At 46.4% G+C, this 13,943-nt stretch overlaps 1 protein-coding gene across 1 annotated transcript in view; it reads left to right on the top strand.

Annotated features, from left to right (window-relative positions):
• Positions 1-13,943, top strand: part of URI1 (URI1 prefoldin like chaperone) — an 82,948-nt gene that overhangs the window by 2,191 nt on the left and 66,814 nt on the right. The window contains exons 2-3 of the mRNA XM_064160285.1: positions 6,887-6,961; positions 7,059-7,191. Of these exons, the coding sequence (XP_064016355.1) occupies positions 7,186-7,191 (6 nt within the window). The 5' untranslated portion in view covers positions 6,887-6,961; positions 7,059-7,185. The remainder of the gene's footprint in view (positions 1-6,886; positions 6,962-7,058; positions 7,192-13,943) is intronic.

The raw sequence follows: 13,943 nt of genomic DNA, 5'->3' as shown, positions 1-13,943 counted from the left end.
AGCCTACCTCTCTCGGGTCTTTCTGCACACTCATGTGGTCTGACCTTCCTGAGCAGCAGGCCAGGGTCACAGCTCTCCTCTATGCTTGCATGTGAACAACTTCTCTGTGCCCTTGTGTCTGCTTGCACAGTGATGCAGCCACTACCTGGACTCCTGGGCACGCATGACCAGCTGCCTGCATGCCTTCCTGCAGCTGCCTGCCTGCCTCAGCCCTGTCATGTCCCAGCGCTCCAAACTCCAAGGAGCAAGCTGCAGACAGCAGCAGCCTTCTTCTGCTTTCCCACCACCTTCCTGGCACACTTCCCTGTGTGGCTGGCGAATTAAGCTACTAATTTTCATTAGTGTCAATGCACCTTGGACCCAACTCTAAACTACCAATTAAAGTTATCGATTCTGATCAGCAAAGGTACTAAATTCCAGTTGGAACTGCAAAAGCAGGTACTAAATTTACAGAGACAATCTGTTTAATGCAGCCGCAAATTAAAGCAACTGATTTATCTTCTTTGTATCTTTACAAACACTAATCCTCAGGATATGAGTCTGGACTGGCTCCTGTGTGTTTGGAGTTGTCTTGCTTCTCTGACTGGGCCAGATTTGAGCTGTGTGTCTCCAGCTGTGGCCTTGGAACAGCTATTTCCTCAGAAACAGTTGATTATTTTTTTTAATTCACCTGATTAATGCTTCAGGATGATTAATTACCCTGTTAAGATAATTTTATGTTTATTGGTTTGGGACATGAGAATTTATCCCTTTATGTCCTGATTCTGAGAGAACAGACAGTAGCAAAGCTTTACTGGTTTTCATTGCCTTCTGCTGGAGATTCTTACATGGCTTTTCTTGGTCTGCTCACTGAATGTGGTCCTTAGCTTGTGGCATCTCCGCAAGGCATTATAAGTCCATGCTCTGGAGAAGCTACTTAGTATATTTTTGTTCTAATTTCACCTGACTGAAGGTTGCATCCAAACAGTCACTGGTGGTTGGGATAATTTGTCCTGGAATGTCAAAAAAAGATGCTTCATTCTCTTTTACTCAGAGCTTGATTCTAGAGGCATGAATGTCTGCATTCCTCTGCAGCAGGGGTGACCCGGGGCTGCTTGAGGTGTAGCAGTAGTTTTAAAAGCTGATAGTGTTTGAACTAAGAGAGAGATGATATGAAAGAATATTCTAATTTCTATAATTATAAATGGAATTCTCTGGCATTGGAGCAGAAATAACAATTTTCTAACCAGTGAAGCTCCAAATTATTTTAAAGGGAATTATATGTATTCTCCTGGATTGTGATCATTCTGAAAGACTTTCTGATGCTAAACTGTATCTGACTATTGGAAAGGAAAAGCTGAGCTGCCCTCTTGCCTCCTGCTAGCTCGGAAGTGGAAATTCAGTGACAAAAAAGCATCACAGCTTTTGGATTTCTTGCATAGTTATGTTCTCTCTTCATGTGATTATAAAGCGGGAAATACCTTCTCTATCCACTGTGTATTTTGTGCACACATTTTTGTGCTGTGTTTCAGCCAAAATTGGTTTTACATGCAGTTACATCCTTAGAATGTACTTTTACAAGTATTTAAAAGGTGCAGGAGGTTTCTGCTACAAGACAGCCAGCTCTGTGTGAACTTGCAGGTCAGGATGAGTTTCTGACGTGGGACACCAGCGTGTTCAGGAGCTCTGTGGCCTGGGGAGTTCCTAGATATGTCATCTCACAGCCCCTCCAGTGCAGCAGCAAAACTAAGGAGCCCTGTGATTTTTTCCCCCATTTGTTCAAAATTGGCTATAATCAACCCTTTCAGCATCATCCCCAGTGTGTTTCTGGCTTTCCTAAAGTAGATCTTCCACATGCCAGAAGACTGCCTAGATGGGCTCTGGAGATAATGGCAGTGAAATATTTGGGATATGTATATGTGCTAGCACTGGCACTAGGTTGCCCTCTAGTTTTATTTGTACTGCAATTCATCTAAGTCTGTTGCCATTTAGCCCAGGTTTGTCTGAGCAGAGCTCCTGAGCACCTTCCAGGCTTGGAGCCTTGTGTGATTTCAAGTCAAGTAGGGTAAACTACATTTGTGTGATTTATTTTGCTGGGGGGGTGGGGGGGAGGGAAGGGGAAATCAAGAGAGCACTTGCTTGCATGAGAGAATATCCTAGCAGGCTGGCATTAGCCCAGCTCCATTGGTATAGAGTGTCAGTGCAGTTCCCCTGGCCACAGCTGAGTATCCTTTGGAAAGGTGGTGGAGGGACCTGGTGTGTTTGGTATAAATCATAAGAAAGCAATTGCTGTCTACTTACATTAGCTCTGATATAAATATTGCTGCTGTGCTCTCGCTGTTGACAGCGATTGTTTTTCTGCTCAGCAGCTCAGTGCTAGGCACTGACAGGCTGTTCCAGGATGGAGGCTGCTTGACCTGGCCTCTGGCCTGGTGCTGTGGAGAAGAAGGTTGAGTTTCTGCTTAATGTACTAAGTGGGCACCCGGGGAAGCCTCTGCAATTCCCAGCTCTCCCAAAAAGTTCTACTGTGACATGGGATAAATCATTTCATCTCTTTCTGCAGCAACTCCCCTTTTGGGGAGAGAGTTGGGAGCAGCAATCATAGCCTCCTTTGTCTTGTCTGCTTTAGGGCTATTTTTTGTATTAAGTATAGCACCAGGCATCTTCTATTTAAGGGACTCTCTTCACAAAACAGTTCAGTTTTAACTTGGTATTTAAGACATAGCTGCAAGCCCCGGTCAGATAGGGGTTTAAGTCGGGGCATTAGGGTTTCACTGTGGTCCAGCAGGTGATAAAGCACATTGCTGCAAGAGCCTGTTGGTCCCTGCACCTCTCACCTTGCTGGCTGTGCCCTGCTCTTCCCAAGAAACTCTCCAGCTGTCCCCTGATGTCTATATTAAAGCAAGAGACAGCCAAATGCTGCCCTATCTAGCAGCATGGGGAGGTCAGGCAAGAACATATTTTACTTGCAGAGCTGACATAATTGTTTAAAGCAAACAGACAGCTCAACATTTTCGCTAACTTACAAAAATCTGGCATCTCAGGAGAACGTGTTTGGACTCAGCAAGGCCATTTTCACAGGCAAAGCATTGTCATTAATCTGTGTGTTTGGCATTGCTGCTGGAGAGCCTCCTTTTTGCTTTGAGTGAGATGTATATTCATGGACTGAAAGTTGCCTGGTTTTGTTTTTATGCGGGCCACGTGGTTTTGATGGGGTGGGATGTCCATGCGCAGGCACTCAGCTCTCCCAGCTGCACCAGCACAAAAGCTCTGGTCAGTGCTGCTGGATTATCAAGTAGTGTGTGAGCTGTGATTGTATCGAGGCCAATGCAATCATATCACCTGCCAGTCTGAGGAAAAATAGGGTCTAAATAAGATGACGAGTGAATGATGTGGTCAGAATTAAAAGGATAAACAGCATCTTTCCCTTAACGAGCTTTGTTCAGTATGTGAGAAGCTTACACATGCTTTATCTGTATTCTGACCAGCAAGGAGCCTTACCCAGGCTTCATACAACAATTCATCACGGCCAATTTGTGCAAGGCATATTTGAGATGTAAGATGTGTGACTCAACCTCTTTTATTCCCTCATTAATTTTCTATTCTGCCTGAAATGGTTTCTTAAGAGTGCTCATCACCAGGGTATGAGCACTGGTGAAAACAGGGCACTGGGATATCTGCTCTTAATTTTGTCACTGTGATTGGATAAAGGGGCAGATGTACAAACACCTGGGCTGGGCAGGCTGGGTGTCCTGAGTCTCCAGCACCTGCTTTCACCTGCAACTGGTACCACACATGTGCAAATCTGATAATAATAAAGTCTGATCATTGCTCTATTGTAAAGAGCATTTCTAAGAAAATTGGTGGCTGAACAACTGAAGTTTGAAGTTTTTAGCTCATGTTTAGTTCATGAAGACACACCTGAAAGTGCTTGAAGATCAACTTGAATGCACATCTTTGAGCTGTGTATCTTGGGCAGACTTGCTTTGTGGCTCTGGCTCTTCTCTCCTTTTCAGTGCTTCTATATGTGCTTCTCACTGTGTCCTTTGTATTGTGTGCTGTATATATCTTTCTGCTGTGATATGTATTAACTACTCAGACTCCCTAGGGCCTCAGAAGATGAATGGCTTTATCTATAAGATTTCAGTAATAATCCATTTGTGTATGAAATGTGGTTGTTGGTATTAGTGCACTGCAGAGGGCTGGCATTATCAGAGAGCTGCAGAGGAGGCGATGGGCAGCAACTGTTCTCAGCTGCACCTTGGGCTTTCCTGATAATGCCTGACAAGTCACTTAAATTCTTTGCAGTTCACTGTATCCAAAGGCAGATATTCTCAGCTCACCAGATGCATGAGATGCTGCATGGCTTCATGACCTAACATCCATGAAGCACCTCATCCTTTGGGGAGGTGCACCCAGTGAGTATTTACAATCCAAGCAATCAATTCAGGCCCCTTTCTGGGAGGTGAAGTGGCAGTGGTGGTGTGAATCAGAGGGGTCAGGGACACCAAGATGCAATGTGGGGTGTTTAAAGAGCTGATCTCAACCATCCTTCTGCAAATCCCCACTCCTGGTGGTAATGCATGGTAGCAGAGCAGCTTACTCCAGCATGCAATGGTATTCTCAAAGTATTGTCCACTGCCTTTTGATTTATTTCAGATGATCTTAGTCCAGGCAAGAAAAAAAATGCAGCCTGTGCCAATCAAGATGTATAAAGCATGCAGTAAGTACAGTTCAAAAGCTGCATTACCCTTATCTATTAGTAATGATCAATTAGCATGAAGGTCAGTGGGCAGCTAGAAAATGAGTCAGATAAGAAGGACAGAAGGAGGATTTGAATGGAAAGAAAAATCTTGATTCATATTCAGCATTTAAAGTCATAACTCTGTAACAGTGGGGGCGGAGGGTAGCATTAAGTAGTCCTGCTGTCAGGCTGACTCAACCAGAGTGTAAATCACAGTGGAGAGAGTGCTGTGGCTTTTTCCTGATGTTAAAGCATCATCTTGTACCACAGAAGGGATTGCAAGTTACAAGAAGTCCTTCTTGCCTTCCACCCTACTCTGAAAATCCCTTGCCTGTCTGACCTGTGTGTCATGGAACAGCACCATCAGGCTGGCAGCTGATGTCTGTGCCACCAAAAGCTTGTAACTTTGATCCTTGTGAGAGGGATTGGTAGTGAAAGGCAGTGCAGGATGGAAGCAGGAAGCCTCTGATGTCTCCTGAGCATCAGAAGGTACCATTCAATACAATGTTCATGTTTTGGGGTGGGAACAAGAAAAGAAGATTTGCAACTGATTTATTAACATGCAAGTTTTGCACAAGGATGTGAGAGTGCCACATTAAGCAGTAGCTGCCCCCCCCCCCCCACAGTGTGTATGTGTAATCTGAGATAAATAAAAAGGCATTAAAAAGCATTACTGAGAGTTACATGTGCACACCTAGGGCAGAGCAAGTACCTCGACATGAGCATGTGCTGGAGTCTAGTTTCTGTTGCAAGCTGTTGCAGTTCAGGCAGAGATGACAGGCCACACAGATATGATGTTAGCACCACAACAGCACTGCCGAAATGCTCTTACCCCCTCAGCTACTTCTATGTTCTGCAAATGACCTGAGTCTCCTTCTGTGTAAGTTGCCTGCAAGCAGCTGAACGGGTAGGCTAACATGCTTAAGAATGAGGTGAGGAATTTGGTCTAACAGCCCATTTGAAGGAAAGTAAATGCAAGACTGTGCCTGGAGGCCCAGCAAGATGGTCCTCCTTGGCCCCCATGGAAGTGCCTGCAGGGAGGACAGTGCTTTCTGATGCCAATGGCTGAGCCCAGGCTGCAGGCAGAACTGCCACCTTAGGAGGAGACCTGGCCTCAAACTTGGGAGCCTCTTCCCTGCACCAGGTGGAAGGGAGCCTCCTCAGAAGATGCACCTGACTTCCTGAATGTAAGAACTGCTGTCTGAGGCAGCTTTTCTGGATTAAAACAGAGCAGCGAGCTGTGTTGCTTGCCACAACTATCAGACAGTATGATGCAATCGTTTTTGTTTTCTCAAGTTGACGTATCCCAGCTTTTCTCTGCTGCTGTGGGACAGGTTGGTGGATGGGTGAAAATAAATCTGTCACTTTTTAGTGCCTGAATTTTATTTCTGCTTATTTCTCCCACGCACAGTAACGTACGCATGAACACACACCAAGGATTCACAAAACACTTCACCTCCTTCCATGCTGGGTGTGTGAAGGAATACACATGCACTGTGCTTCCAGCTTCTGTTCCTGAAATACCATATGTTCTGGCCTGTGAGCTTAAAATATCCCTATGAAGTGATGTTTTAAAGCATGAGTACTACACACAGGGTTTCTTCTCCATTCTCTGGAGGCTAATCAATCCCCTTAAAATAGAGAGATAGTAGTGAAATAGGTGCTTTTGGTACCAAGGAACTGCACTGCCTGTTGAAGATGATGAAATGTAAGTTCAAAAGAGAATAGGTAGAGGTAGGTTAAAACTGGTGTTCCTGCCTCTGACAGTTACTTTGATGAATGCACTCATTCACTCAGCTTCACCATTTGGATCCTGCATAATCAGAGATAACAGGCGGATGGTTTGCATGAATAACTAAGTTTGTCATGTTTAATTTTCTTTAAAAAAAGAAACAGCAGTTGCTTTACTCTCATCCTTCAGGCCCAATACATATTTATAAATTGTCAGGAAATGAAAAGCCTTTTAACAGCACGCAGCAAGCATGCAAAGCTACCAAGAGAAATAACCAAGAGAGCAGGGAGTTCAGGGAGGAGAGCCACCTGCTTGCAGCTCAGAAGGGCTCACCTCACTTCGCCTGGGAAGGTGACATGGGCAGAGGATGCTGAGCAGATTGTCTGCATTCCTAGGATATGTGGCACTGATACTTGTTTTGTGTTCTGCAGACGGTGTCTTCTGACAACACTGTGCAATGAGAAGCAATAGAACTGAAAAATAAATGGGAGTCTGGTAGTTAGCTGGTAAGTCAGCAACTGGCTGTACTGCTTAATCTTTGGTAAGAGTGCTTGCTTTAAAGTGCCTATCCCATCACTGACAGTTTCTTGAAATGTATACAAGGTGCAGCTGGAGCTTGCATGGAGCAAAATGGCGGAGGAATGTGTTCTGCAGAGCACCGCTTCTGGCAGCTGTGTCCTCCCCTCCAAAGCTGGTCCCAGATGCCCTGGGAGCTGCACACTGTGGAAACATGAAGGTGAGAGGACTAATTTGCTTCTAAGATGGCTTTGATGCAGGGCCAGTCCTTTCCAGTCTGTGCCATGTGTAGTTGTGGGCAATGTGGCTGCTACTGAACATTGATAATGTTACAATTAAAAAAAATCCAGTCTCCTTATCGAGCAAATGATTTCTGCAGAGAATAGCATGATATATGAAAATGTCTCTGTAGAAAGCTCCCAAAGGAGAAATTCAGAGGAAAAAAAGATTGGATCACTAAAACTGAGAAAGAAACCAGGAGTTGCTAATGTGCAGCTGAAGGAAGACCAAATCTAGTTAGAGGGTCTTCTAACCAGCATGGCTTTTTTCATAATCATCCTATCAAGATGATCTTTGCAATAGGCAACCTCTGACTTCAATATCAATATATATGTCACCAGACACAAATCCCTCAAGAGCTAACTCAATGATATTTCAAGTAAAAACTACTAGGCAGAAGTGCAATCGGATTATCAGCATGTATGCAGCCTGGCAGGCACAGAAGATGTATGAAAGCTGAAGCTGTGGAAAAGCAGAGGGCAGGAGTGTGCTGAGCTCCATGCTTTGGTCCTGCTGTCTAGCCACTGCTGCCCCTTCGGCAGTCCAACTGCTGGCATGTGACATTTTACATCAGATCCTCAAACAAAAGGAGTCTTGAGCTTATTACAGATCCCCTTGCTGGGTTTTAATTTGACTTTGGCATCATTTAAAGCAATCTCAGAGTTTCTTTATATTACAACTGGTTTACCACTCCCTGAAAAGCCCTGGATTACTGGCAAGGTGGGTGCCAGTGTTGCCTGCCCTCCCCAGTGAGCCAGAGTCCCTTGGGCACCATCTGTGTGGGCTGTGAAACCGCAGCTGAGCAACATGACACTGAGAGGAACTGCGAATATGCACACTGGAGTGCTGCATTGGGACTTAGTGGTCAAAATTGTAAATCTTAGCAAAAATATCACTGAGGTGAGAAGTATGAAGTGTTTGCCACTAGTAGTCTTCTAGAGAACAGACAAGAATGAAATGGCAAATTCAAAATCACAAGGGCTTGTAAAATGCTGTTTCCTTGCTAAAAATGTCTTACAGAAAAAGTCTTGACAGTATCAATCCCTCTCTTTTCCATCGACCTCACTTCATCTAAGTGCTTATGCACATGCTTAAGGTTTCAATTGTGTAGATGCTAGGGGAAAACATGGGTTTAGAGTGCTGGCATGTGGTAATGTTTCATTGGATCAGCTGGTGGCAAACACCTGTGGGAATCTGGCAGAGGGTGGGTGTGTGGAGCCTGATTCTCATTTGCACTGAGGTGGCAGTACACAGCTCCTTGGGTGAGACCCTTGCAGCGAGCGTGTGTGTGAATGTTAAACCATGTAATTAGTTTTAAATCCACTGAAGCTAACCCAAACCAGTCCCATATATAGGTATCATGAGGCTGATGGACAACAGTCATCCGAACACTGTGTCCTTGTTCTTCCTTATGAAGGTGGCAGTAGGCATCCTGTGGCCTTGGTGGGGTTCTCCCTCGTTGCTGCCCTCCACAACGGCTGCTCCCCTGTGTTATCACCTGAGGGAACACATCTCACCCTTCTGCTCTGAACACGTTATCTGCTGTCTGATCTGAAGAGCTTGGTTTGAAAGGGAGACATTAACATTTCTGTTAATAGGGATCTCTCTGTTGCTACATAGTCAGAATTGGCCTCTATTACTTATTAATGAAGATCCAAAAGTGCATGTACTTAAGACCTTGCTTAGCTAAGGGGAGTCTTCTAGGGCCAATTTGAGTCCTATTTAGTGACTAATGGCTATTGAGACATAATGTCCACTAAGCATATATCACATCCTATTTAGTATTTAATGTTTAAATATTTAATTAATTAAGCACTGCCAAATATTTAATTAAACACCATCAGAGCCATCCTGACACTTTTACTATGCATAATGCAAAGGAAATCGGAGCTTCCTTATCAGCCCCACAAGTAATGCAGATTCAGCTTTTACCCAAAAAAGAGTTGGTGTCTGTGTACCCAAAATATATAAAGAGGGATGGTTTTTAAAAACATCCTTTTTTGAGTCTGTCTTTCTGTTTTCTAATGAGCTGAGCTAAATGTTCTGTTAGTAAATCAGGCTCTGAAGTGACACATAGGCAGAGCGATGGTGCTATATGCCACACTGCAACAAGAATGCTATGCTTGTATATTGACTTTTAATTATTTAAAAGTAAATGACTGCTACTTAGCATGGCATACCTGCCAGCAGTTTACACTAGTTTTGCTTAAATATTTACTCTGCTATTCAATAAAAAATGAGTCTACTGAAGCAAAAAATGAGAACCTACCACATCACATGGTCCCTCTTCCACCTGTGGCATGCCAACTTTACAAAGATTTATTCAGAAAGAGATGCTAGATTTTGATCTTTTCCTGGACTAAGACAAAATACAGGTTTGAATTATTCAGTTAGATTTCCAGCTACAAAGTGGGTCATAATTATTAGCTTTTGACACCCACTTTCTTATTTACTTATAGAAACATAGCACTTCCAAATATAAAGACCTCTAAATCCCAGTTCCAGAATCTGGACACTCAGTAGGTACAGAAACATTTAAGGCTGAATTGCTATTTGAATATTTTATTACCAAGCTCCATCCTCTGATGAGTGCTGAAGCTGCTAGATTGTGTTTCATCACTCCCTGCCTGTGTGGGGATGTCTTATTTTAATGTTCCCACACGGGATCTCTTGCTAACAAGGAATGTGGCTGCCAGTTGGAGAAACCATTAAAGTCACATCGCTTTTATGCTTGGATTCAAGCCATTTATTAATGAAACAATGATACATATTTTAAGCTTTCTTTGTAGGATCTTACATGGTCTTATTTGCTGATCTGGCCAAATTATCTTTCACTTTAAAGAGCTGATGCTCCAGTTACCCAAACCAGGTTTTACTCATACAAACATGGGGGGGGGAGGGTGTGTTTTAAAAAAATTGGAATCACACTGTAAGAAGCCTCTATTGTTAGGACCTTTATCTCTCAAGTTCAGTGATGCTTCACTTTGTCCATTTGCATTTATTGAACAATCATTTGCCTGAACAGCTAGGAGTTTGCCCACATCTAAAGGCTGCTGGGATGTTTTGAATTTTCATGTTCTCCTGCCCACCCGAGCAATAACCTCAAACAATATTCACTTTCTCTTCTCTGCTCCATACAGTCTTTTAAAGAAAGTTAATTTGCAACCCAACATGAGAGTAAAATACCATTGTGCCCATGCTTTGCCCAAAAGTCAGTGCTAAAACTGAGCAGGGCAAAGGACTCATCCACCTGTAATGTAATGTAATGTATACTCGATGTTCCAGCTTAATGCAAGTCCTGTCTTTTAATCAACTTTCACTTTGTTCTCTCCTGTATACTCATTTAAAATGAGCAGTGGTCTATGTATTTCAGACGCAAACATGGCCGGGGCCAGTGAGCAAGAGTTCTGAAGCGTGGAGATGGTACTTAGCTATTTGGGTTTGGTTCTCCCCTGGCAGCACCACAGGCTGCTGGAGACTGGGTGGAAGAGGCGAGGGTGAAGGCACAGGCTACAGTAAGAGAGCTGCGCTTTTCAGAGGACCTTCCTTGGCACAGCCTGGTTCTGGGAGCGCTCTGCCAGCACGGCGTGCACCCGCTGCAGCCACCCGGGGACTCTGTCCCAGCTGCAGCCCAGGCCTTTCTGTGCTCATTTATTATTCACCACGTCTTGACTGCTTAATTGAGGAGATGTGTAGCAGTCTCCATTAGCGCCCGAGCTCTTTGGGGGGAAAATCGACACAGACAGTGATTCCATGTTTGCATTTTCAGTTTATAAAGAAAAACTTCCAGCCATCTGCCATCACCCCACTGGTCCCCAGATAGTTACCAGCTGCTGAATTTTGATGGTGCCGTGTCTGGGTTTGCATTACTGATTGTGCCTCGTAGCTGCAGCTAACCCCAGCCCCACTTGTCTCACGCTGCTGCAGGGGGCCTCCTGCCCACCTGGCCGTGACGCCACATGATCCCCAAGACTCCTTACGGCTGTGATCCCAAGGACCTGGCTCTCAGAGAAGGGCTGCTAACAGCAGGGTTTGTCAGGTACACGGCTCACGGGAAGCGCCTTCACTTTCCCCCCAGCCTCTTTCTTCCTGTGGTGTGACGTGAGATGGGCGAGAGACCTCCTGTGCTGCGGCGGTATCATGGCCCCAGCAGCACTCCTCTGCCCCGAGCCTCCCGGGGGGTTCCAACCCGCCCGCCGCCCCTGGAGGGCCAGCGCCCGGGAAAGCAAGGAACGCCCGGATAGAGTTTTCTCCGGCTGTTCTGTTTCACAGCTCTCAGTGACACCGAGTTCTTACCGTGTCAGTGGCACGGCTCCCAGCTGTGCTGCTGGTGGCGAAAGGGAGGAGAACTGCCAGGTGGGTGGCAGAAGCAGGCTCTTAACGGAACAGGGTTCCACGGCAGAGCACCGCACACCCCGGAGAGAAGCCGTTACTTCTGGAGATGCTCTGCTATGGGGCTTTCGGGGGCAGGCCTGCCCTCCTGCGCCGCCAGGCCTAGCTGAAGGCGGCTGCCCCCCGCGGCCGTCCCGCGGCGGCCCCGCGGCTCCCGGCGCGGCTGCGGGCGGGAGGGGCGCGGCGCGGGGCAGGGCTGTCCCGGCACAGCCCCCGCCCCGCCGCCGCATTGCAAAGGGTCTGCTGCCACCTCGTGGGCCGCGCCGGGCCCCGCCGCTCCCCACCGGGCCGCTCCGCTTCCCCCGCGGGGCCGCGCCTGCCCCAGCACACTCCGTGCTGCACCGCACCCTCTCCGCTCCACCAGCGGCAGAGAATCAGCCCTAGAATTGTTCTGTTTGGAAGAGAGCTCTGCGATTATCGAGTCCGGCTGTAGACCCAATACCACAATGGCCACTAAACCACGTCTTGAAGTGCCATCTCTACGTGTTTTCCAGGGACAGTGGCTCCACCATCTTCCTGAGCAACCTATCCGGTGCCCGACCACCCTTTTCAGGAATGACTTTTTTTCCTTAATATCCAACCCAAACCTCCCCCTGTGCAGTTTCAGGCCATTTACTCAGTACATGGGAGAAGAGACCAACACCCATCTCACTACAACCTCCTTTCGGATTGTTGTAGAGAGCGACGAGGTCTCTCCTCAACCTCCTGATCTCCAGTCTGAACAATGCCAGTTCTCTCAGCTGCTCCTCTTAAGTCTTGTTCTCTAGACCCTTCACCAGTGTTGCTGCCCTTCCCTGGATACAGTTCAGCACCTCAACATACTTCTTGTAGTAAGGGCCCCAAACCGAACACGGCAGTGGAGGTGCTGCCTCACCACTGCTGAGCACAGGGACATGATCACTTCCTTGATCCTGCTGACCACCAGATTGCTGAAATATCCTCCTGCCACACCAGCGTCCACCCTGGAAGTGTTCAAGGCCAGACAGGTTGAGTGGGGCTTTGAGCAACCAGGTCTAGTGGAAGGTGTTCCTGCCAATGCCAGAGACTTGGAACTGGATGAAATGTAAGGTGTCTTCTAACCCAAACCACTTTGTGATCCCATTATTCTTCCTTCTGCACCTGCAGACCCGTCGCTGCTGCGTCCCCACCATCCCCAAATAAACCAGCTCCCCTTACAAGAAATCCCTCACTGGACAGCCTCACCCCAGAGAGCCTCACCTGCCCCTGCCCCAGCTACCCAGTCCTGCTATGCCTCCACCGAGAAAACTCTTGGTGGGATTTTGTTTTCCACTCCAATACGGTTTGGATTTTGGTCCTCATGGAATGGGAGCAATCCAAAGAGGCACAATCAATGTGTCCCACAGAACAGCTAGTACAGCTGTGGATCCTGATGCTGCACAGTACAGGGGCTAAACTAAACTAGCTCAGTGTGTGCATTGTAACGATCTGCAAAGCTTGAAAACACTTCTCTCATCTGGGGTTAGCCTTCTCCCCCCTGGTATGTGAAATGCTGCTGGAAACAGTGTATCTTTGGCCATATAGGTTTGCGGACGTCGGTTACGTGTCCTGACATAAGGACATGTCCATATGTGTCCTTCAAGTCTGTGCATAAGAACATGAATCAACGCATGGGTCGGAAAGGCCATTTTTCTCTCCACAGTTTCAAAATGTATATATTAACATTTCATTGTCTCACATAAGATTTTATCAGGCATGTTGTTTTCACTGCACATCCTGACTTAATGCAATGTGGCCTACAGAAATTAGTCATAACACAGTACATCAGCCAGGAAGACACAAACATTTCCATAAACCGCATGTTCCATCACGGCGCTGGTGCAACCTGTGGGCAGGCGGTTTTCCCCAAATTCAGCAGAATTGCCTGTTTTCCAGATGGCTCCATGTTCACAAATAATGTATTCCCATGCAGCTCTGACCTGGACATGGGTCAAGCACAGTCTCCAAGCGAAGGTATATTAGAAACAAATGTGCCAGTGTTTGTCCCTGCCCCATTTCTGAGCGAGCACACTCTGAGCCGTTGGAGATAAACACTGTTAATCCTAAAAATAGGCTCCAGAGTGACTGACATTCCACTGACTTTTATCTTGATTAGTTGGTGTGTTAGCTCCTGTGATTGAGTACCAGACTGTGCTGAGGCAGGAGGATCATGTGCCACAGAGCCTGGGCAGCACAATGAGCCCCACTGACAGTGCAAGCACTTGGTGAGACTTTGGCCAATGTCCTGCTCCTGTGAAGCCCACCCAGCCACAGGCTCCTCTTTAAACAGAGAGAGTGCTTTCC

This window comes from Pogoniulus pusillus, chromosome 20 (assembly GCF_015220805.1).
Source record: "Pogoniulus pusillus isolate bPogPus1 chromosome 20, bPogPus1.pri, whole genome shotgun sequence".
Lineage (NCBI taxonomy): Eukaryota > Metazoa > Chordata > Aves > Piciformes > Lybiidae > Pogoniulus > Pogoniulus pusillus.
The sequence above is the reverse complement of the archived record's forward strand: the minus strand, read 5'-3'. Positions and strand labels throughout refer to the sequence as shown.